General features: G+C 34.6%; 1 protein-coding gene across 1 annotated transcript in view; it reads right to left on the bottom strand.

Moving 5' to 3' along the window:
- Positions 1–26,809, bottom strand: part of LOC125680554 (DNA polymerase epsilon catalytic subunit A-like) — a 117,689-nt gene that overhangs the window by 32,281 nt on the left and 58,599 nt on the right. Inside the window, exons 22-36 of the mRNA XM_048920236.2 lie at positions 25,865–26,009; positions 22,328–22,528; positions 21,257–21,409; positions 21,003–21,128; positions 18,457–18,648; positions 15,712–15,792; positions 13,177–13,308; positions 10,619–10,846; positions 10,024–10,224; positions 9,274–9,406; positions 3,854–3,950; positions 2,937–3,075; positions 2,678–2,784; positions 641–769; positions 328–491 (exon numbers count right to left, since the gene is read on the bottom strand). Of these exons, the coding sequence (XP_048776193.1) occupies positions 328–491; positions 641–769; positions 2,678–2,784; positions 2,937–3,075; positions 3,854–3,950; positions 9,274–9,406; positions 10,024–10,224; positions 10,619–10,846; positions 13,177–13,308; positions 15,712–15,792; positions 18,457–18,648; positions 21,003–21,128; positions 21,257–21,409; positions 22,328–22,528; positions 25,865–26,009 (2,228 nt within the window). The remainder of the gene's footprint in view (positions 1–327; positions 492–640; positions 770–2,677; positions 2,785–2,936; positions 3,076–3,853; positions 3,951–9,273; positions 9,407–10,023; positions 10,225–10,618; positions 10,847–13,176; positions 13,309–15,711; positions 15,793–18,456; positions 18,649–21,002; positions 21,129–21,256; positions 21,410–22,327; positions 22,529–25,864; positions 26,010–26,809) is intronic.

The following is a 26,809-nucleotide window of genomic DNA, read 5'->3' on the forward strand; positions in this document are numbered from 1 at the left end:
CCACATCAGTTTCCTTTGGGGCGCTATTCATCCTTAAAATGTTCGATTTCAAAATATTGCTGTACATATCTTCTATATTTCACCAATGACCATTTTTGTATTATATCTCCTTAAATAAAATAAAAATTCAGAATGGCGATGTAAATCTAAATTCAACTCCGAGCAGGATTTCCACATCATTTACAGTGTAATTAGAACAATATTCTATTGAATATAAGTTAGACTGGATGTCACTGATGGTCTATGTAAACCCATCTCTATTCACGAGACAATCATGCAAACAGAAAAGAAAACATCTAAACATAAAGCTCGCAGACTATAAGTTACCTTGGGGTGACTGGATGGCTATATATGTGGGCCCCCGCTTCTCATCCTTGTAGGCAGACAGTGACCTCTGGATTGACCTATACACTTGACGGACATCCTTTTCCAGTTTGTATTCAAAGGTGTGGCTAGCAGGGGGAAGGTCATTCTCATCCAGCTTGGTCAATCTGCAATCAAAATATGAACAAATTCATACCCTACAGTCATTTCAACTAGCAACATAAAATATATTTAAACAGAGCTTCTAAGGGGCATTCAGATATCATTTGGGAGCATATCGAACTCAAATGAAAAATATTTTTAGAAAATGTTTTACTTGGAATTTCTCTCCGCATTGTACAAAGCTGTCAGGGTTGGCATCTGGTCACTTCTTACAGTGTCCACTATGTAAACAACAGCCCGCTTCGACATGGGGAAGAAAACTCCAAACACCATTTTACTTCCACTGAAAAGGAAACAGACCCGAAATGCTGACTTTTTAATATCACTGAAACATGAGCATCAGTTCATGAACTCCCCTAAGATGTTAACAACAGCTTTCAAATAGAATAGCTTCCAACGGGAAATGCTCAACACACATCTCCAGAGCTTTCTCAGTTGCCTTCATTCTTCTACTACAATGTCCACATTACAGAATTATATTCACTACTGCAGCCAAAGTGATGCAGAACTTCTATAGCATAGTCTTGCCATCAAGCAATATGATTTTCACATTTTGAAGTTTACAAATGCATATTTCAAACAACTCCTAGATAACTGTATATGACATATCCTGCATCATGGAGGGAATCTGTACATGAAACTACAATTTTTTGGTATCTACAGTGGAACCCCGTTATTACGTTCCCCCTTTATTACGTTAGTCCGCATATTACGTTGGAATTTCAAAGCACAAAACCATTTTTTAACAAACCTATATAAAATAGACCTCGTTATTACGTTGTCCTAAAATGCCGGGACTCGGTATTACGTTGTAAATATTCCGACAAAAACGTAATAAACCCCTAATTATTCAATAGTGATTCTCAAAATAATAAGCCATTCACACCTTGACTGCCTAAGGCAGTCACCACGTAAATTTCCTGGTCTGTTTGGGGATTAGAGACGCTTGACTGATCACGCTTCGATAGATCTAGCGACATCAATACAAGTGAATACCCCGTATAGAAGCCAGTGATAAACAATTAAATAATGTTTATTTAGAAATTGTACTCTATGAAAGTTACTTCATTTTTCATATTTTGATAATCAAAGAAATAATTTCTCAACCACCTGCGTGTTCAGCATAGTGTGATTACCTTCGCTATTAAAACTCTATTCACGGACAGCTTTGGTACCAAACAAGAAAGACAAAATTTATCGTAGCAATGTTACAACCGCTTGGGTAACTGCTTGGACATAGGTGACTAAAGGTGTTCAATTAAAAAAATTGTTCGTTGTTTGATGCAGCTTGGGTGTTCGTAAATCTCGTCCATACATACACCCATCTATCGGCTGATTTGTGCACGGCATTTACCTCAGTGAATATTTTAAAATCCCTTGATGCGCACGTGATTTTAGTGCCATCATTTAGCGTTATAAATGAAATCTTCGTGCATCATTATATATTTTTTTATGTGGATTGCGATTAAATTGTTCTCCGTGCATGTTTATCGTTGGTGAGAAGTGTGCAAGTGTTGGGTATCGTGTGCGTTTTGTGTCTATAGTTTTGTTGTTTTTTGGGTGGGATTTTTTTTATTGTGTTGTGTATTGTGTAATTAGAGAACTTAATAAAAACGATGTTTTGTTATTTTTTAATACGAATGTTGAATACGAACCGGAACGAGTTATTGAGAGAAATTTACATGAACGCATTGTTTTAAAGTTGAACAAAATGGCGGTCCAAACGAATGCAGAAAAAGCAACGTTTATCAAAACATCCTTATGTATCCTACACTGAAATAAAGAAAGGGGATAAGAACATGAAGAATTACGGACATTAAAGATAAGATGTAAATAAAACAAAGTATCATAGTCTTTTAAACAAAGAAACAGTAAAGATATATTCACACACCCCTTCACGGAGTACCAACGGACGATATACAATTTCCAAATGATATTTTTAACGGATTTCACTGGGAACGTTTATTACGTTGCCCCCGGTATTACGTTATTTTATCGTGACAAAATGGAAAACGTAATAATGGGGTTCCACTGTACCATGCAGTTTCACCATACACTTTCCTCTCAATCCCTCAGACCTTAGATCACTTAATGCTTTTCCATCAAGACATTTCTGGGTCCACAAACAGTGTCAAACAAACAACAGTGATTCCTACATACCCGTAACTTTTGTAGGCATATCATAACATACCATGCATGGTGATATAAATATATATGCTTCATGGAGCCTGGCTCCAAGTAGGAAAACTGTGCCAGAGTTCGGAAGTTCAGGTGATCTAAGTCAAAGGTGTCCGTTTCCTGACAAATAGAAAAGCATGAAATTGTGTGATTACCTCTGACAAAGTTACACAAGCTATGGCATTTGTATGATATTTGGAAAGGAGATAATATTGGATACAATTTTCATTACAATCTGCTACATTTGTAGTTTTTAAAACTGTATTACTTACTCGTCCCTGCATGTACTTAGCAAAGTCACGATTAACTGTGGTGATACACCCTAGTCTACATAGGGCACGGAACAACAGTGGAACCTGGGTCTCGTACACGCCCTCAATGTCAGGAGAGGATAAATCGGCACTTATCTCACTACAAAAACAGAGCAAGTGTAAAAGTACTCATCTCACTACAAAAACAGAGCAAGTGTAAAAGTACTCATCTCACACTCTCACCAGTGCCAGGTAAAAGTATTCATCTCACATTATCACCAGTGTGAGATCAACTTTACCAATGTGAGACAGCCATGTGATTGTGATGTCATATTTTCTATGATTTATGTTACACGGTGAAGTAAAATATTTTGAATTGTTTTTCTATAAATTTCAATTTGATATACATGTAGCTTTCTGGTGGACAACCTTGGTGTTATTTTTTTTTTTTAGTTTACACTTCAAATGTAAACCATTTTCGGGTATGCTCTTTCTGGCTGTCTAATTATTTTTTGCATTGAAGTTCAAATGAGGATTTTGATAATTTAGAATTTTCTAAAAGCTCCAAAATTTATGCACTAAACTGTAGGTAAAATGTGAGAAAAATAATCCTTCATTATTTACTCGTGTGGGATAAGAAAATTCCACCTCTGGAACAAGATTCACGACTCCGCAAAGCCTCGGCCTAGACTGCAAATCCTGTCCCCTCGGTGGAATTTCCCTATCCCACACTTATACTAATGAAGGATTCTATTAATCTCACTACAAAAACAGAGCAAGTGTAAAAAGGTAACATCTTGTCAACAACAAAGTGCCTTCCATACAACTTGACGAGAATCTTCTTCTTTAATATCAAGACAAAAGAATTAGGGGATTGAACAATTGAGAGAAGTAACATAAACATTGACACATTCAGTACGCCCATTGGGTGATATTACTTGATATGTTCCTGATAGACATCCTCGGGGACCGAGTACTCGTACAGGTACATCACAGGATGGGAGCGAGGTAGCGTCTTCATCACCTTTTTCCACACTGCAAGTTAAAACCAAACTAGGAATGTTCTTGTAAGATTATCACATGATAGAAAGCCTGGTAATTTTAGACAAATGTACGTTTTAAGGCCTTCCTACCAGTCTATTGGTGTGTTAACCCTTCAGTTTGATCTGTAGAACACTGTGTGCCAAACATCTTACATTTGATCTCACACAGAGGAAAAACATGTAAAAGCATGTGTCATGAAAACTGCTTTCTCTTTGAATCAAAATAGTTTCCAGTACAAGGCCTGGGGTAATGGTAAGGTGTAATGGTACATGTAATGCAATGACAGCCAACTTCATTGTAATGGGGATGTAATGTGTAATGGGCCATTTTCACATTACAAGTAATGGTAATATAATGCATTACTTGTAGAAAATATACTGTAAGGGGCAAGATCAAAAGATCGATGTCGGATAAAAATCTAAATTCAAATACTTAGGGGGAGGAGGATAAAATCTTCTGTAAGTTTCTGTCATCTGACATCGATGGCACTTTAGTTGAAAAAGAAACAAGAGGCCCATGGGCCACATCGCTCATTTGAGTCACCTTGGCTCATATCTGAAGACTTTCCATATACATGTATATTTGTATGTAAAACCTTAGTCCCTATTGTGGCCCTAACCTACCCCTGGGGCCATGATCTTTACAAACTTAAATCTGCACCATGTCAGGAAGCTTTCATGTAAATTTCAACTTCTTTGCCCCAATGGTTCTTGAGAAGATTTTCTCTACATATTTCTATTTAAAACTTTGATCCCCTTTTGTGGCCCCAACCTATTCCCGGAGGCCGGCATGATTTGAACAAACTTGAATCTGCATTATGTCAGGAAGCTTTTATGTAAATCTCAGCTCTTCTGGCTCAGTGGTTCTTGTGAAGAAGATTTTAAAAGATTTTGCTTTATATTTCTATGTAAAACTTTAATCCCCTATTGTGGCCCCATCCTACCCCCAAGGGGCACGATTTGAACAAACTTGAATCTGCACTATGTCAGGAAGCTTTCATGTAAATGTCAGCTCCTCTGGCCCAGTGGTTCTTAAAAAGAAGATTTTTAAATGACCCCACCCTAATTTTACATTTTTGTGATTATCTCCCCTTTGAAGGGGGCATGGCCCTTCAATTGAACAAACTTGAAAGCCCTTCACCCAAGGATGCGTTTGGCCAAGTTTGGTTTAAAATGACCCGTGGTTCTAGAGAAGATGAAAATGTGAACAGTTTACAACAACGCCTACAGCAGACAATGGACAAATTCTGATCAGAAAAGCTCACTTAAGCCTTTAGCTCAGGTGAGCTAAAAAGACAAGTGGCTGTTAAAAACCACACAATATTACATTTTTATGAACATTAAATAGTTTTAATGCATGTATGTACACTTTCATTTGTGAATAAACAGTAGAAAAGGTATACAGAGTGTTATTTATAATTGTATGTTTTTACTTGTTAATTGATTAGTTTCAACATTCATTATATTTAGTTTTAAAGGGGGGGGGGGGGGGGGGGTCTTGGTGAAAACTGAATTTAGTTTTTGTCAATTGAACTTTTGATCTCGCCCCTAATGCACATTACATTTACATCACTTCAAATATCTGAGATGATATTTTGGAGGTATAGATTAAATTCAATTAGTGATGGACTTTTAAACCTTATGAACAAAAAGATTAACTTCATGAATATTGTCTTTAAGAGTCAACAGTATTTAATGAACACATTTTAGTTCCAATACCTAAGGTATAGTAAGTCAACACTTCTGTAATATTTGAGGTTTTCACTGTATAGTTTGATAATTTTAATTAGGAACTTTTGAAACGACCCCTTAATCTCATTACGATGTCAGAGTGAAATAGATAGAGTTTGATAGGTATTATGTATTGTTAATACGAGTATTTTCTCTTTGAGTTATTAGTTCATACAGTAACAAGTTATGATGTATCAAGAGTATTTTTCTTGTTTTAAAATATAGAGTTAACACCACGTGTGTCGTACGGATGACATGTGCTTCATTTGTAGTTATGTATTGGATTGTTAATTCATGGCCAATATATTTAGCTGATAAATATTGTTACCATTTACCTGTAAATGCAATTTCGCAGTGTAGTGACGGTTACATATAGTAATTTCTCGTTTTATTCCCGATCCTGTTAACTTTCACTTCACAATGTTTACATGTTTCTGCTATGTATGTTGCATTATGGGATATAACGTCATACTTCCGGGTCAAACTTTTTCCTTGATCCGCGAATATATACAGAGGCGGTAAAAACAAATTATGAACTTCTACAAGGTATGTAATTAATTGTTTAATGTCGTATGAGTGAAACTATTCCTATTTTTTATTGTTAAATGTAATGGAAGTTACTAGATTTTTACGGAACTATTTTCCGTATAGGTTCTCCGTAAATCTCCGTAATATTTGATACGAATTCGTAGATTTCTATACGAATTTGTATCAGAGTCAGATACGGATTTTATTACGGAGTATATAAGGCGAGTTTTCCGTAAATTCGCCAGTCTGCTATTTTTCATTTTTTTGGAACAGATCAATGGGTTTTTGGTAATTATATTTTTATTAAGCCAACTGTTAATTGATTTAAATTGCTCTTAGTAAGCTTATAGGGAATTTAATTGGGATCACATATCTTGATTATTTCAGGATTCGATCTTAATTAAATCTCCATTTAAACTAGTTAAAGTTAGGAATTTGTATTTAACTTATTTTTACACTTTACTAGTCACATATCTCAATTATTTTGAGATCAGACTAAATTGGGGAAATTCTTAAATTAGTAGAAATCATTTTAATTATATTTTTTAAATATAGGCTACAAGTCACATATTCTGATTATTTCAGAATCTGACTTTGTTGTACTTAGGGGTGGTTAAAGGACACATATCGTGTTTTCAAAGTATACAAAATTATATGCATTTTGTCTTCCTTATGCTAATAGAAATTAATTGTAATAGTTCGTTCGCTGAAGTATTGCGATAATCAGCCACAATACGGACTTAAATCTAAGCCCCGATTTCAAAAAGCCTAGTTAATTAGATAGGTAGTCACGTGGTACAGTGACGTCATATGCGACCTTCGTTCGATCAACTTGTTGTAAAAGTAGTGTTAGATATTTTTAAAAACTCGGGTTTTAGGGCCCTAATTTATTTACCATGGATAACATTTATTTCGATGTTGACAAATTTCCCGAGTCTTATATCTTTTAGCCACCAGTGCACACAAATAGCGACCCAAATGTAGCGAGGAAAGCGAGTATGAAATCTGCGAGTAAATAATGTTTACTTGGGATCACTGTCTAAACACTATTTGGTAATGTCATTTCTGTAAACAACTGTAATTAGCGTTGTTGCTTTTTGAAAATAAACAGTGCAAATATTATTAAATTTATTTTTGGAGAAGTTAGATAGACCTAAATTATGATACGATTATGTATCATTGACAACTAGGCCTACTGTCACGGGTGCATTTCGAAAAGAAAAGAAAAATGATCAAACTTATGGTGAAAATCCCAATACTTTTAAATTATTTTATTCAAGCAATTTTATTAATCCTTATTTTTTTGTTATCTACACGTTGTTACTTAGGAAGTGGGAGCGTGGCATGCTGTTGTTGTAAACACGTACGCGGTCCCTAAAAAAATGAAAGCATTATAATTCAATTCAAAGTTGGGAAATATCATATTTTATTATTTATAATTGAAAGTTCAATTAACTTTTATCTTTAAATTTCTTTTTTTAAAACTACCAGTTGGCAGACACTGCTAGCGAAGTTCTGCCTTTATGTTGTTACAAGGTGAAGGTCAGTTGGTGCGAGTGTGTATTGAATTTGAAAGCAGAACGGAAAGCATAAGCCGTAGCCCTATATGTAACAGTGCGTAGCTTCGATAGAACCATTTTCTCACAGTTTATCTACGTCTTTGTCCAAGTGCTTGTTTAAAAAAGTACAGGGACAAATTCTACTGGTTTTTTATGGCAAAGTCGTTGTGCCGACAAAAAATATTCACGTCTTGTCCCTCATACCTTCCTTCGAAAATTGAAAAAAACACAGTTCAAAGCCTCTCTACTGACTGCAAGTGCACCCTTAAACGGCACAAAACACCCTAATGCAGTGTTATTTACAAGCCGTTAATGTGATAATTGTTTGTTTGTCAATTAAATCTAATATGTTTATGAAATGGCTAACAACTGTTTTCAAATCTTCTCGCTCGAGGTCGCATATGACGTCACAGATAATGGCGCGTAAATTATCGAAGAAAATATGCATATCGCAAAATTTGAATTTCATCGCTTTCAAACTCGAAAACTACGCAAAATGTTTTATTTAAAACACATGTAAAGTAGTTTTAGGCATGAAATGAATTAATTTTGCTGAAAAAATTAAAAAGTTTAAAAACATGCGATGTGTCCTTTAAGAAGCCTGGATTAATTATGATCAATTATTATGCCATAGAATGTAATTAGAATTATTTAATGCAGACTCAATAAATTCATGAACTGAAATGAAATGTTTTGTTCTTCTATCATATCTCGGTAAATGACAATACTGAAAGGGCCGAAATCCTGACTGTGGCATTCAATATTACAATGGTGTCAGAAGTGAGATGGTTATAGATAGCTATCTCGTTACAATTATATTGTTGTCAGAAGTGAGATGGTTATAGATAGCTATCTCGTTACAATTATATTGTTGTCAGAAGTGAGATAGTTCCGACAGCTATATTGTTACACTTCAATGCATTTCCTAATATTGATGAATATTTTTTGCACTTAGGTTTCCTTTATATTTAAAATTCATAAATCATTATAAAGAAATAATTTTTCTGCCATTTCTATAGTATCAGTATGTTATGTAATATGCAATGTAATGCATTACATTTCAAAATAGGGGTAATGGTAATATCAAATTTTCCAAGTAATGGTGATGTAATGCTTTAAATTGCTATGTAACTGATCCCAGGCCTGCCGAGTTTGCTGGTCATTAACTAGTTCATACTGTAGCTGAGAATTTAGCTGGTCTTTAACTGGTTCATACTGTAGCTGAGAATTTAGCTGGTTATTAACTAGTTCATACAGTAGTTGAGAATTTAGCTGGTTATTAACTAGTTCATACTGTAGCTGAGAATTTAGCTGGTCTTCAACTGGTTAATACCATAGCTGAAAATTTAGCTGGTCATTAACTAGTTCATACTGTAGCTGAGAATTTAGCTGGTCATTAACTGGTTCATACCGTAGCTGAGAATTTAGCTGGTCATTAACTGGTTCATACCGTAGCTGAGAATTTAGCTGGTCATTAACTAGTTCACTAGTACTCACTTGCACCCTCTCCATCCTTTGGAGTTTTCTGATTCACATAAAATATCCTGGGTACATTGACTTTCATGGCATGCAAATCATTTCCAATCAGAGCCCACAGTTTGAACTGCCCAGGGTGTCCAGTCTCCATCAGCTGATAAGGAAATAAAGGCAGAATTGGTTACATTAAGATAAGGATCATTTTTTCATTGCACATAAGTATCCCACTACATGGCATCAAATGTATTGGAAAGAAATGAGCAACTCCGTATGAATCATAACAGATGTGGTGATGTTTTAACATGGAATAAATACATGTACATTTTTCATTCATAAAATGAATTACAAAACAGAACAAAGTTAAAATATCACAGATGATCTAGTGTTCCTACCTTAAGTGGGAAGATATTGCAAATTATATAGCAGATAATATCTATGCATGACATTCTTTGATTTAGACAAATACTCTAAACCCCTGAATTGCCATATGCAATTTCAGCTAAATTGGCTTCAATGTATGACCTTAAATTTGTGAGGTGTGAATTTTCGAGGATTATCCAGTTCCCTTGGGAGGTAATTCACCACATGGTGTCTGTACATTGAAATGTGAGATAAATCATGACTTTGTTGTAGTTTGAAATTTGTGAAATGCAGCTACCCATGAACATTGAGCCTCCCTTAAATCTAATGCAAGGTATGAATTGTGGAAAGACACAGATAAACCAAACACTAAAGCCTAAAACTTCCATCTCAGGGGAATGAAGTCCCCACCTGTACGATCTGCCAGGGCATGTCCATGATACTGCGAGCCGTCCTGCGGAGGAAGCCACTCAGACCAGATCTGTTCCCTCCCAGGTAGGCCCCCGTTGTAACGTCTCCGAATTCCACACGCCTCCGCTTCCTCTCAGTTCTATCCTTGGCTTGAAGTTGCCATTTCTTCTTGTGATACTCCAACCAAGTCCGTCTCTCTTCCTAAAGTGGAAAAAATAGCGTTATCAGGGCACAACACAACTCAAAATGTAGTCCTATCAAAACACCCCTGTCAGATTGAAACAAAATGTGTTTGTGAAACACTGATGCCCCTGGATTACCACAAAGTGAAACCAGGTCAAAGTTAAAGTCACAAGGTCAAAGATTTTGGTGTCATGCCACAAGAATTACCAATACCAAATATGAAAGCTCTACTTCATTTAGTGTAAAAGTTGTGACCAAGGTTAAAGTTTCAGCCACAGACAGACAAAGAAGCTAAAAACTATAAGTCCCAAAATCCGATTCCGGGGGCATAAAAATTGAATACAAGTGCCAAGCATATACAGTATAAAATTCTAAGTATCCATTCTTTTATAGCACTCGACAGTTCCCTCACCTTCGTGGTTCCCATAGAAGGAGGTGGTCCTAGTATTTCCCTCCACGTTTGTGAGCCTTGGGAATCTTGGCTGGCCTCCACATCTCCGATACTCGACCGATCTCTCTTCCTCTTGTGACTAACCACCATTCCATTTGCAGGTTTCTTAAAATTCATCATGTCCTCCATATCGGACACTGTGTGGTTTGCCTCATCCTCTTGTGAAAACAGCTCTTTCTCTGAGGAAATCTTGTGGAATAAAATCGGAATCATTAAAACAAATACATCTCATAACAAGAGGCCCATGGGCCCTGACACACACCTGAGTCACCCTTGCTGTTCTTGAGAATAAGATTTTTAATAATCTTCACCTTCTTCATACTATGACAAATTTTTACCCAATATGGTGACCCCAACCTAACCCCATGTGACTTAACTGAACTTGAATCTGCACAACCTGGGAATCCTCAATATGACTAACAAGAAGGCCTTGCTGTTCTAAAGAAGATGACCCCCCCCCCCCTATTCATGTATTATGTAAAATTAGATTCCTGATTTTAGTTCCATCCTATCTCAGGGTCCATGGAAAAACACCCATCCCACCTGAATTCAGAATATTTGCATATCAACGATTTAATGTGGCACTGCTACTCTTGAAAATATTTTCCCCCCCATCAAATTTCCTTTATATTCTCTTTGATTCCCTATTTAAGCCAGTATCAGTCCAATATGAATCTGCACTACATTATATCTAATCAGTGGTTCTTTATCGCAATTCACCTTTAAATTAGAACGCTTTACCCGAAAAAGTATTGCGTTGTGTGACGACACAATTGAATGAGACGATTGAACAATTTGAATGACATGTTTGTTGTAATACAGCAAGAGTTTTCATTGGCCGATTACAGCCCGCCCACTTTCTCGAGAACTGTACATAGCTCTCTGAAAAGATCCACTTCTTATAAAAACCTTCGATATGGGTCACAAAAAGCTGCGGACGGTTGAGGCCTGAAATCGGTGTATTCTTGTGTTGCTGTCTCATAAACTCAATATAAAAAAATCTTAACATATTTTCCTACTATATGCTTGCGTCCAAACATACCTTCAAATATTCACTAAAGCCATACACCACCCGAAAACTCGCAGCTTCAAATGATTTCGTTTGTTGACGTAGCCATGTTAGGTAGCCGGTCAATTCGAACTCTTGCTATTGGTATATATCTATTCATAAAATCGGTTGTAAGTTATGTATTCGCTCTTCATTTATTATCAACACAAATAATTAATAGAAATTAAAACATTTTTGTACCAGTTTTTGTAAAGGTAAAATAAGCTGTAGATGAACGAATATGCTACATAAGGACATTAGATGGAGACCGGCTGGCGCGGCCGCTCATGACTAATGAAAGCCGCATTGCCGTGAGTTTAGCTATTTGAATAATTATCATTTAATAGGATTGGGGTGGTATATTATTTAAACAATTTAGCTAAAATATTTGTGGGGTATTAGTACACATCTAGACGCTATTGTGCCAATATGGAAATGAACCGGGATTCGAATTGACTGGCTACCTAATATGGCTACGTCTACGAACGAAATCATCAAAAGCTGTGATCGAGTTTTTGGGTCGTATGGGGCTTTAATAAATATTTGAAGGTAAGTTTGGACACAAGTATAGTAGGAAAATATGTTAGGAATTTTTTTATATTACATTTATGAGACAACAACACAAGAATACAACTTTTTCTCTTTCTTCCTTTGAAGTTTTTTTTCCATCTAGCATCTGGCCGTCATGTTTTCAAATGCTGACTACTCCCGTATAAGGGAATTTGGGCGGACTTATACATATGGACCAATGAGAGTTTCTGTTGGATTTCGCAATTGTATTACAAACAGATTCAATTGTGTCGTCACACAACGCAATACTACATCGGCCAAAGCGTTCTAATTCAAAGGTGAATTGCGATAAAAGAAAATGTAAAACTGTGACCTTTCATATGAATAACTTTGAATCCCCCCTTTCCAAAGGAAGTTTTATGGCAAGTTTTGTTGAAATTGGCTTGGCGTTAGGAGAAGTCTAAAATGTATAAAGCTTAGAGATAGAGATGGATGCTGTACTTCAGGTGGTAAGAAAAGCTCACCTGAGCTGCATATCAATATGACTAATCATGGCCCTGCCTTTCTTGAGATCTTTCCTCATGTAAAACTTTAATCCCCCACTGCAGCCCCACCTTACCCCTGGGGACCATGATTCAGGTGAACTTGAAACTTCGTTATGTTGGAAGCTTCCACATACGTTTCACTTCCTCTGGCCCAGTGGTTTTTGAGAAATTAAACATTTTCAAATGATCCCACTCTATTGTTTAGCCTTTTCTTGATTAAATTCTCTTGGAAGGGAAGATGGCCCTTCATATAAACAAACTTGAATCTCCTTAATCCAAGGATACTCTGTGCTAAGTTGAAATTAGCACAATGGCTCTGGAGAAGATGATATTATGAAAAGTTTACAATGATACCAAACAAATTTTGATCAGAAAGTTCTGCAATTTAAGAGACTCAGCAATTGGTATACATTTACCTCTTCTGTCTTCTTTCTTTGAGCTGGTGCAAAGATTTCACTAATCTTCTTCTGTTTAAAGATGTCATTCCTCTCCATTAACTTCTTGTGAAGCCATGGTGGATGAGGCACCCTGGGAACTGGATTTGCCACCTATACATTGTAAATACACACCAGTAAATACATTATACATGCAATCCCATATACAATATTACTGTAGATCTAGTTTTATGAAACTTTCATTTTTGCATAATTCAATCATATAGCAAGCTCATAAAATGTAGTCCTCCCCTGGATATAGTTTCTGTTAATTTCTTTTTACTTTCATAATATCACTTTACTTTCATAATATGAACCAATCATATTTTTTTTTCTACATAAGGCCCACTATAAACCCATAAAAACAACTATCAATATTTGAGAGAAAAGTTTACTTTATTTCAATGATGTTATTCATAGACAAGAGGCACCTGAGTATACATGTTTGGGGTCTGTAGAAATCAAAGCATTACCATACATGCCAACTTTCCCGATTTATGCGGGATTTTCCCGATTTGAAGCAATTGAAAAGGCAAATCCCGATAGGGATTGCAAAAATACCCCGAAATCCCGATTTTCTAAAAATATCTCCCATTTTACGACAACAAACCCCCATTTCCAACCGGAATTTGAAATCCCGCGTCATTTCTGAACTGGTCAATCAGAAATCGGGACAATAGTCAGCCATTGCTGTTTACCTGTGTCGCATGGTATCGGAGTGATGTAATTTCCTTGGTCTGCCTGTGTCGGGGTGCTTATTGGACAGTGCGAAGCATGTTTTGATAGTATTTAATCGGGAAGACGGATTTCAAATTGACATATCCTTTACACAAACGTGAATGGCAATGATAATAGTGTCACCACCAAACAATCGGACATTCCCGATTTTTGCCTCTCGCTGACAGCATCCAAAAAATGCAATATTAAAGGTACGTAAAATATGTTTTTCCAACTATGATAATATAGGCTACCCGAATCTATCTGTCTATAGCGATGTACTACATAGTCTATATAGTGTAATATTCAATAGACTTTGTGATGCGTAATTTGCACAAGTCTGTACTGAATTTTATATTAGCAAGTAGCCTTTAATATTTTACAAGTAAAAACGTATATTTTGATTTGTTTTTCCTGGTAATTATTTCAGATGTCATGGGTGCAAAGGTTTTGTTCGCAAACTTCATAGCAGGGCAGATCACTCCTTTTATGGTTGTAATGCAGATTGTTCCACCAGACTCTGCAAGCCCATGTTTACAGACAAGCAAGATCACCTTTGTAGTCGCGTACCTAAATGCATGTGCTTTAATTTAAATTTTGATATATAGACCAGCCAATGTGTATATGGTGTAAAAGGATGCAACTTTAAGTATTATTTGATAATATGTATGTGATTTGTTGGAGAGGATTTTTTGCTGAATAGATGATTTTAATAAAATACTTATCTATATCTTTCAAAGTTTTTTTTTTATATATAGTTAATGGTCAAACACACTTGATGTATGATACATGTATAATGATTAGATTGATATTTTATTTGAAAAGACAAATATTTATTTTCATGGTAAAATGTCGTGAATTTTGAGCGTTGAAAAAAGGTCGTCGCGCGCAAAATCCCCCATGGGGATTTTCAAAAGTTGGCATGTATGCATTATCTGCATGCTTTTTTTTTTTTTTTTTTTTATAAAAACTTCTCCATTTTTATACTTTGTAGTACATGTCGGGTATATTGGAATAACTATCATAAACAATTGATAATTTACAATTCTTTTATAGGTGAGTAAGTTTGATCACATCAACAAAAAAAAACAACAAAAAACAAAAAACAAAACAAAAAAAACAACAAACGATTTTTGTATTCAAGTTCTAAAAATGCATTTTGTATTCGTTCTAAAATGGCAGATAAAGTTTTACAGTTTTCAAAGAGGGCTCACTGCTCATTATAAGTATTCATGCAAATGATTTATTTGCCTGCTAGATTTACAGGAGTAAAGATTTTCTAGAATATATTGTGTTTTCAACATATGATAATCTAAGCCCCATCTTAGCTGGGACCTAATCCCTGAACCCATAGGTCATAAATTTCACATTGTTCATTATAATCATACAGTTTGCTTGGTGACCAATCTAGCCCCACTCTGGTTCCTGAACCCTGGGATCATCAATTTTACAATTTTGTTAGAGGGCTCAATGCCCAATAATCATGCAAACATTCTGTCTCCTTGATGCCCAGAAGTTAAGAAGATTTCCTATAAAGATAAAGTGCCTTTTTAATATAACCAAGTTGGAGCCTGAACACTGAGGCACGTCTAACTGAATAAGTCTACTAAATGATAGGTCCAGTTGGGTAAAATGCCAACCCTGAACCTAGGGGGTCATGTATTTTTCAGTTTGATTGACGGCTAAATACATAAATTACCATGTTTTCCATTGTAGTTGACAAACTAGACCTAGATTCCTGATCAAGCAATCGAATGAATCCATTACTTGCATTTACAATGACAAGTTTTGAACCGTTACCTGTTGTAGGGCAGCTGGAATGGTGATAATTTTCTGAACACAGCTTCCCAATCTTTCTATGTAGTATTCCCAGTCTAATATCTGTTAATGTAACATTCTAAATCAGCTAGATACATGATTATGAAACTAAGTTTTTACTTTCCGTACAAATTCTTGAATAGAAAAATACATCTTCTGCCAACATAATCAATGCTTGATGAAATCCAAGGTGTACAGTAAATATAAGTATGTGCATACAGGTGACTCTTGATAACTCAAAGTTCACAGGACACTGAAAAATTTCATAAGATCAAGATTTTAATAGTACACACTGCCCACTAGGCCTTGTAAATTGTCAAAGATTCATTAGAAATTACTTCTAATTAATATGACAGCTTCTACACATAATGAATATTTTGAGTTTGGAAGAGTGAAAAAATAAAGAAAATGGGTTATAATGGGACCCAGTTTTTACAAATTTTAAGTTTTCCTATGCTTTATTGATTTGGAGAAAGTCACCAACATTTTTGGATATTTGGAATTCATCAATGCTGATTTTTTCCATGAATAAAACAATTACATAAATATTGATTTTTCGTAACTGTAGTTTTTTCCAACCTTCTCATGAATATTTATTTTGAACAAAACAAAAAGTGAGCAAGCCCACATACCCACAATGAATGAAAATGATTTACATCTTTTAAAATGTTTATTTGAAAAGCAGCATGTAGAAATATGGAACTGGCATTACTCCAACATCATTTTGTAAGGGGAGAACATTTTTTTATGAAAAATAAATTGTATTGGATGGGATTTGAACCGGGTGCCGAGGTGCGGTCGCGTGTCATGGACGATGGGCGTTGACCTCTGCACCATTGAGACTTTGCAACTACGTAGATATTTTTGGTATTCTGTGTGTCTGATTATTATTGTAAAATTAATTATAATTGACTTTTAAAAGTATCATATTTTATTAATTTTGGTAAAAACATCTCTTGTTGAGTTAAAATAATTTTGTGTAATATTTTTCACACTTATGAAGACAGTCAGTGATTGGTCAGTGTGTGTAATAATAGAACCTGCCATTGGCGGTATTTTTGCACGAGATACAGAACAACGAAGACGTGTCTGATGTTGTGTAAGTTTTTGGTGATATATTTGTCATTTTCAAGTACACAATAATTTGTCAGTGAATATTTTGAGTGCATAGATTCACTATCGTGTGTAAGATATTATAGGAGATTCTTTGCTAAACAATTCTGTTAGAAAGCGGAATTCGATATTTAGCATTTTCTTTAATCAGACATATAGAATTGAGAACTAGGTTATAGCTTAATGTTTCCTATTTATACTTAATGGGAGAATATAATTGAGTTTTACATACATGTACTTCGGTGACACAATGGTGTTCGAGTTATATGTGTGTTTCAGTATATTTACAGTGTTTATTTTATTAATAGGTCTACATGTAGGTGATCAGTGTATTGCGTTGACCTTGACCTGTCATTGTGGCCATTTTTTGGGCCGGATATTGCGTGCCTTGTTTAGGTTTGTGAACTTAGCGTATTCACAACCTTTTTCCATTTTGCAATTGCTATCTGCTCATGTTGCTAATTATGCATGTTTATAATATATGTACTACATATGAATTCTTGTGTAGGAAATATGTTTGTATATATGATTGAGGTCAAGCAAATATTATACATTGGTTAAGTCACTAGCACAAATTGTAATGTGTTTTTATTTATTTATATTTATAGGAGCACTGTCATTGATTGATTATATTACACTACAACTGTGAATAAACGGTAAAAAGAACTTATGTGTTACAATATTATGATATATTCATACAAATAGTCAATACAGAAGCCAGACTTCCATGCTCAAAAGGGGGTGTAACTCCCAGAAACAAAATCTAATTGGAATTTCCTGTAGACATGAAATTCTGTTCAGAACAAGACTAAGTTCAAAAGGGGCATAACTCTCAGAAAAAAAATAAAATCAGAATTTCCAGTGAACATGCACATCTACACAGAAAGTCCTTATCAAAATTTCATGAAATTCTGTTGGGTGGTTTCAGAGGAGTTGTGATGAAAATAAAAGAACTAATGGACAGCTGGGTGAGAACATTATATCCCCCACAACTCAGTGTGTGGGGTATAATTATGCAACATGCCACGCATGTGATGAAATCAGCATTACAAAGGGTTCTAAAAATGTTTCATTAAATGACAAAAATATTTTGGTACTGTCTAATGTTCTCCCTCATCAAGATGCTATAATATTGATGCATTAGTAGAATGTACTCAAAATATTTGTTGGGAATTTTTTTTTTAACATCATTTTGGGAATTTTTGGGAACTAAAACTGCCTAAATTTGGTAGTACACTTGTAATTCTTATATATGAAAAACATCAGGACCAGAATTTCACTTTGAGAGATTGTGTGCTTCTCGAGTCATCTGCAATAGTTTACACAAAATCAGAGAGTTCACCTGTCCAAAAGATAGGTACATTCTAGGCAAGTGCTTCATAACCATGACAACATCCACGACAAAATGCATAGAAAAACTGTGATATATCATGACTAAAGACCCTAAACATGTACTTGTATCCTTTATCTAGGACACAATCCAAGGACAGGCTTACTTTCCTCAATTAATCAAAAATATACACTTTTATCTAAAACAAAACATGTCTAGTTCAATCATAGTAACAAAATCATGCAATGTTTGCTTAGGATAGGTTTTTAAAACTGTTGTCCAACCTCTCGAATTCCAAAATCCGACAGGCTTGGGCTCTTTAGCCACTTCCTGAGATAATGTTTGGTGACACTGGGTTCTGCCTGGAAGATGGCTAACGGAATCGCCCTCTCCGTGACTGGGGATCCCTCCGGTTTCTTGGAAATCACATAATGACAGTTCAAACCAGCATCCTTCACCATCTGGTCACCCAGAAACTGTAATATCAACTCAGTTAAATGAAAATCTGGTCACTCAGAAACTGTAATATCAACTCAGTTAAAAGAAAATCTGGTCACCCAGAAACTGTAATATCAACTCAGTTAAAAGAAAATCTGGTCACCCAGAAACTGTAATATCAACTCAGTTAAATGAAAATCTGGTCACCCAGAAACTGTAATATCAACTCAGTTAAAAGAAAATCTGGTCACCCAGAAACTGTAATATCAACTCTGTTAAAAGAAAATCTGGTCACCCAGAAACTGTAATATCAACTCAGTTAAATGAAAATCTGGTCACCCAGAAACTGTAACATCAACTCAGTTAAAAGAAAATCTGGTCACCCAGAAACTGTAATATCAACTCTGTTAAATGAAAATCTGGTCACCCAGAAACTGTAATATCAACTCAGTTAAATGAAAATCTGGTCACCCAGAAACTGTAATATCAACTCAGTTAAAAGAAAATCTGGTCACCCAGAAACTATAATATCAACTCTGTTAAATGAAAATCTGGTCACCCAGAAACTGTAATATCAACTCTGTTAAATGAAAATCTGGTCACCCAGAAACTGTAATATCAACTCAGTTAAATGAAAATCTGGTCACCCAGAAACTGTAATATCAACTCAGTTAAAAGAAAATCTGGTCACCCAGAAACTGTAATATCAACTCAGTTAAATGAAAATCTGGTCACCCAGAAACTGTAATATCAACTCAGTTAAAAGAAAATCTGGTCACCCAGAAACTATAATATCAACTCTGTTAAATGAAAATCTGGTCACCCAGAAACTGTAATATCAACTCTGTTAAATGAAAATCTGGTCACCCAGAAACTGTAATATCAACTCAGTTAAATGAAAATCTGGTCACCCAGAAACTGTAATATCAACTCAGTTAAAAGAAAATCTGGTCACCCAGAAACTGTAATATCAACTCAGTTAAAAGAAAATCTGGTCACCTAGAAACTGTAATATCAACTCAGTTAAAAGAAAATCTGGTCACCCAGAAACTGTAATATCAACTCAGTTAAAAGAAAATCTGGTCACCCAGAAACTATAATATCAACTCTGTTAAATGAAAATCTGGTCACCCAGAAACTGTAATATCAACTGTTAAATGAAAATCTGGTCACCTAGAAACTGTAATATCAACTCAGTTAAAAGAAAATCTGGTCACCCAGAAACTGTAATATCAACTCAGTTAAAAGAAAATCTGCTCACCCAGAAACTGTAATATCAACTCTGTTAAATGAAAATCTGGTCACCCAGAAACTGTAATATCAACTCTGTTAAATGAAAATCTGGTCACCCAGAAACTGTAATATCAACTCAGTTAAAAGAAAATCTGGTCACCCAGAAACTGTAATATCAACTCAGTTAAATGAAAATCTGGTCACCCAGAAACTGTAATATCAACTCAGTTAAATGAAAATCTGGTCACCCAGAAACTGTAATATCAACTCAGTTAAAAGAAAATCTGGTCACCCAGAAACTGTAATATCAACTCAGTTAAAAGAAAATCTGGTCACCCAGAAACTATAATATCAACTCTGTTAAATGAAAATCTGGTCACCCAGAAACTGTAATATCAACTCAGTTAAATGAAAATCTGGTCACCCAGAAACTGTAATATCAACTCAGTTAAATGAAAATCTGGTCACCCAGAAACTGTAATATCAACTCAGTTAAATGAAAATCTGCTCACCCAGAAATTAATATCAACCCAGCTTATGAAAATCTTTCAAAATACTACCTTAGTACAGCTACAAATCATTTTTCATCAAATACGCCATAAACAATGTAAAGATAGTTGTATATGTTTCAAGTGGGAAGGCTCATACACTGCATATTTCTTGAAATACATATTTTTAATGTCTAATAGTTTGCTGAATCTTGTCATAACTTTGAGCAGCTACTGAATTTCCTTGTACAGATACTTACAGGCCCATCACAACAGCTAAGGCCAAAAATAAAAATTGATTTGTTTGATGTACTCCAACCGATCCGTTAAATGTTAAATCTGCTCCTACTCGATCATTTTTTTCAGCAATTTGAATTTTTTTTGGGGGGGGGGGGGGGGGGGGGGGGGGGGGGGGTTCCCTTGAAAAATAGAAAATTCTCCTATTATAATAAAATATTAGAAAATGTCATGACATAAAAAAACCCACCAAAAAACAAAAAAACTACCTACCGACCCACCTTGAAAAATGTGGGTCAAAGTACATCAAACAAAAATATTTTTAATGATGGCCTAATGGATTTACTTCTACAGACATTTAAAGGCCCATCACAACACATAGTATGAGCCTTACTTCAGCCAGACGTTTAGCTGTTACAGCACACACTACTTACCTCAGCCAGACGTTTAGCTGTGCTGATTGATGTCGATTTCTGCTCACCATACTCTGCTAAAGTTCTAGACATGTTTCTCTTCTCCGCAATCAACTCAAATAATTCAGAATCTGGCATGTTTTCTGCCTGTTTGAACAAAATAAGATGTAGTTCATCTTTCATCCAACAACATATAATTTCTTTCAAAAATTTATCAGTTCATTTTTCATGCAACATTGCCTATGAAATCAAGTGGCTGACTGGCTGGCACTAACCTTGCTAAAGAGTACATCTAACCAATAGTCTGCCACTTTAGCAACAGCTGCATAGCATTCATCCAATGCAACTCCCTTCAGAAATGCTTCAAACACCGAGGACTGGAAAATCTTGATCAGCTCCAACTCCCCTCTTCTCTTCACCTCAAACCCCTAATAATTCACATCACAGCACATTTATTTCTAATAATTCACATCACAGCACATTTATTTCTAATAATTTACATCACAGCACATTTATTTCTAAATAGATTATCATCTTTTGTGTAACTAGTAAGCCTTGATTTCTATCAGAAAAGTTTACTAATATTGACATTTGATTGACCAATTATCATAAGTTAAAATAAATCCAATTTAATTTACATTTATTATGTCTCCGACGTGCTTGCCTGAGTATTAAACAAACATAATTACTGTAAGTGAAATTTTTAGGATTGTTTTTTCTTGATATGCACAATCATTGAGGAAATTCGAATAGCTGCATTCTCCCAGCACAAAAGCTTATTGAAACCAAATTCCTTAAGTTTTGATTGGATCTTTGTGATTTAATTATAATTATTAATCAAGTAAACAACCAGCATGCACTTAACAACTCAGGTAATCATCTAATCAACAAAATGTGGTACACAATAGACTTTTAACATATACCCATATCAATGCACACTTCTTATAAAATAGTAATTTATAATGTAGTTGACCAGGAATATGATATACATGTATCTATTGAAAATGTGTCATTAAAATTCAGGACATTAGTCAATCCAATGTGCTGGCACCACAAGGGGCTCCTTGTATAGCAGGATTCAGAGGAATGCTGATTGGTTTAATACAATTGAGGCTACACTTCTGTATTTCAAAAATTTAAACAAAATATGTATTGTGCACAAGAAAACAAAATAATATAATTTCTGACTCTCTAAGCATGAAATTTTAAGAACACTTGATTGAGGATAAAAAGATAAAAATTGTGAAAATATTGGTCATTTTTGGATTGGGAATGGGTCCTGCAACTGGACCCCCAACAACAAGGCAGGGAAACCCCTGTATGAAGCGAAGATTGTGCAAAGTTACCTTCAGCTCCGCTAGTGATCCATCAAAATTGAACACAGCATATCTCTTCTTCAGTTTCTTTCCCTCTTCCTTCGAAGCAGGCAAAATCATAGCAAGATATGGACCATCTACCTCAAAGAAGATGGAGTTTTCACTGCGCACTGAGTATTTCAGTGCTCTGGCATCTTCCAGCTCCTGGTATTGGTCGTTAGTGAACAGATCCTACCATGAACAAATGGAAACATTTCCTTCATTTGCTCTCTACTACTCAGTTATGGGTCTTTTTTGCATGTACAGATTACTTAATTTCAAGAAGAATTATTTTCAGTTGGAGAAGAATCAATCACAATGTTAAGAAACTGATCTGCTTACATCCAAACAACACATACATTGTAAACTGTTGCTTACATCCAAACAACACTTACATTGTAAACTGTTGCTTACATCCAAACAACACTTACATTGTAAACTGTTGCTTACATCCAAACAACACTTACATTGTAAACTGTTGCTTACATCCAAACAACACTTACATTGTAAACTGTTGCTTACATCCAAACAACACTTACATTGTAAACTGTTGCTTACATCCAAACAACACTTACATTGTAAACTGTTGCTTACATCCAAACAACACTTACATTGTAACGTCAACTGTTCAAATTCATTGAATCATATATTTGTGATCTTTACATGTAAACTGTCATGATTCACTATTCAATGATATAATGATTAGTATCAACCACTATTCAATGATATAATGATTAATATCAAACACTATTCAATGATATAGTGATTAATATCAAACATTATTCAATGATATAATGATTAATATCAAACATTATTCAATGATATAATGATTTTATATCAAACACTATTCAATGATATACAATGATTTAATATCAAACACTATTCAATGATATAATGATTTTATATCAAACATTATTCAATGATATACAATGATTTAATATCAAACACTATTCAATGATATAATATCAAACACTATTCAATGATATAATGATTAATATCAAACACTATTCAATGATATAATGATTAATATCAAACATTATTCAATGATATAATGATTAATATCAAACATTATTCAATGATATAATGATTTTATATCAAACACTATTCAATGATATACAATGATTTAATATCAAACACTATTCAATAATATAATGATTTTATATCAAACATTATTCAATGATATAATGATTTAATATCAAACACTATTCAATGATATAATATCAAACACTATTCAATGATATAATGATTAATATCAAACACTATTCAATGATATAATGATTTTATATCAAACACTATTCAATGATATAATGATTTTATATCAAACACTATTCAATGATATAATGATTTTATATCAAACACTAGTCAATGATATAATATCAAACACTATTCAATGATATAATGATTAATATCAAACACTATTCAATGATATAATGATTAATATCAAACACTATTCAATGATATAATGATTAATATCAAACACTATTCAATGATATAATGATTTTATATCAAACATTATTTAGTGATATAATGATTAATATCAAACACTATTCAATGATATAATGATTAATATCAAACATCTTTCATGTGTTCTTTGCTAATGATTATCTTTCCTATGGTTTTTAAAGCTTTGACTTGTGGGTATAAACAAGGTTTATAACCTCTAGGTTTTAAACCATTTACTAAGTGTAAACAACGATACACAGCCAAGAGATCATCTCTCCAAGTAAAATCCAGAGAATCTGGAATCATAAAGCTTTTCCACATCAACTCATTAGCAGAAATATTGGAAAACAGAAATATCAGCAAGACTTCTGAATTAGTGATTTACATGGGTCACTTAATGAAACCATGCATAAATTCTCATGATTACAAGAGGCCTATGGGACTTAATGGTCACCTGATATGAAAATTTTTTAGTGCGCAAAAATCACTGTTACCTGTGTGCTTTTCATACTTCTCGATTTTTATACTTTGTACTAAACGATAAAATATTGGCAACTTATCATACCCAATAAATAATTTACACTTCTTTTATTGGAGAGTAAGTTTTATCGCATCACAGTGAAACACATTTTTCTATTTGAGTTCTAAAAGATCAAATGCAACTCACCAAACCATGAATTCTTTTTTCAAAAGTACACAATTTAAAGATTTTTGTTTTAACTATCATTTTTATGAAGAAATGCAGAATGGTTTGAGGTAATAGTGCTCAATACGTCCTGGAATAATTACGATTTTCTAAAATGTACTGCATTTTCAACAGATGATCAATTAAGCCCCTTCCTAGGGCCTGAACCATGAAGTTAAGAGTCACATATTTCACTATAATCATGCAAACAGTTTGACTGCTTGATTTCTAAGGGTAAAAGAGGATTTCTAAAATATTGTATTTTAAAACATATGATCAACTTAGCTCCAACCTGCAACCTGAACCCTAGGGGTCATATATTTCACAATGCTTATTATAATAATAGTTTTTCTGCTTGATGCTAAGCAGTAAAGATGATTTTCTACTGGATTTTCATAATAGAAAGTATATGACCAATCTAGACCCACCCTGGTACATGAACCCAGGGGTAATAAATTTCACAGTTTTGGATAAGGCTCAATGCTTATTATAATCATGCATACATTTTGTCGCCTTTTCTAAGATGTCGCATTTTCAGTATATGATCAACTAAGTCCTACCCCGAGACATGAACCATGGAATCATGAATTTCACAATTTTTGAAGAGGGCTCGATGCCTATCATAATCATACAAACATTTTGCCAACAGAAGATTTTCTAAGACATAATGCATTTTCAATACATGACCAACTTAACCCTATTGAATTTGTATAGGACTTTATCTAATCAACATAATTACCCTAAAGCACCTACAATATTATGCTAAAAAGCCTACCCTAGGGCCTGAACCCAAGGATCATGAATTTCAGAGGGCTCAATGCTGATTATAATCATGCCAATAGTTTGAATGCTTGAGGAAAGAAGATTTTCTAAGATTTCTTTAATTTTGATGGTTTTGGATACATCTCTTGGGCCCTTTTAGCAGAGACCATGAAAATCACAAATTTTTGTTCCCCTTGATGTTATATACCAAATTAGTTCAGCTGTTCGAGAGAAGAAGCTGAAAAAGTTCCAAAGTTTACAACCGAAGCAAAACGAATGACTAACGACACATAACGAAAACAGATAGCAATAGGTCAGCCGAGTGACTCAGGTGAAAACAGATAGCAATAGGTCAGCCGAGTGACTCAGGTGAAAACAGATAGCAATAGGTCAGCCGAGTGACTCAGGTGAAAACAGATAGCAATAGGTCACCCGAGTGACTCAGGTGAAAACAGATAGCAATAGGTCAGCCGAGTGACTCAGGTGAAAACAGATAGCAATAGGTCAGCCGAGTGACTCAGGTGAAAACAGATAGCAATAGGTCAGCCGAGTGACTCAGGAGAAAACAGATAGCAATAGGTCAGCCGAGTGACTCAGGTGACCTATAAAGTGGACAAGTACAAGGAGAGTACAATCACCTTGACCATGATGTTGAGCATGGCTCCTGGATAAGACACGGTCACTTTGGGTTTCTTTGCATTAGTCGATTTCACCACATAGTTCTCTGGAAATGTGGCTGGCAAAACACACCAAATGCCATCTGTGTCCAACTCTAATGGGCGGCTGAAATTTGACAGATTTTTAAACACTTTCTCTTCTTTACCAAACTGAATGTGCTCAAATATACTTCACAAAATGCATTCAATGCCAAAAGCACTTTTCACAATCTATGCGCATTTTTTTGGTATATCACTTAAGCAATCAATTACATTACATATACAGTGCAAATGTATTATGCTTGTGTTTCTTCTCCATCAAATTTTTATTTTTATACATTTGAAAGTAAATCAAATTTCTATTTTCATTAATTTTGATACCATCATTTGTTCCACAATTTCTCTGGCTTTGATGATAACTTGATTGTTAAATTTTCAATGTGGAGTATAGGGTGATAGGTCTATTTTTAGCCATTTTCTGAGACAAATTCTTCAATTGGTCAATTTAACAGATAGGACGAATGCTTTAACAGCCATTTCTAGTGCTATTATGAAGTCAATAGGACATGGGTATTGTTTTAAGTGGAACATTCATCAGTATAAATCTAACAGATGTTTCAGAAAGCATCGATACAGGCCATTCAATATGAAGATACGGTAATTAAAATTAACACTCTGCTAATCAAACTTTAAGCATTGCCTATTTAGAATTTGTTTACTGTTTCTCATCTGCAATGTTGGTTTTTATGTATAGGCTATTTTCAACAAGCCCAGTAAAATTGATAGAGACAATTAAATAGTTTGTTATTCTTTCATTTAAATAATTTGTATGCAACATATTTATCTAAAATACATGTAATAAAGGGTACAAGTCTGAGATCTAGATCCCACTCATTTCTAAAATTCTGCATTTTATCTTTCTTTCTT

This window comes from Ostrea edulis, chromosome 2 (genome assembly GCF_947568905.1).
Source record: "Ostrea edulis chromosome 2, xbOstEdul1.1, whole genome shotgun sequence".
NCBI classification, from domain to species: domain Eukaryota; kingdom Metazoa; phylum Mollusca; class Bivalvia; order Ostreida; family Ostreidae; genus Ostrea; species Ostrea edulis.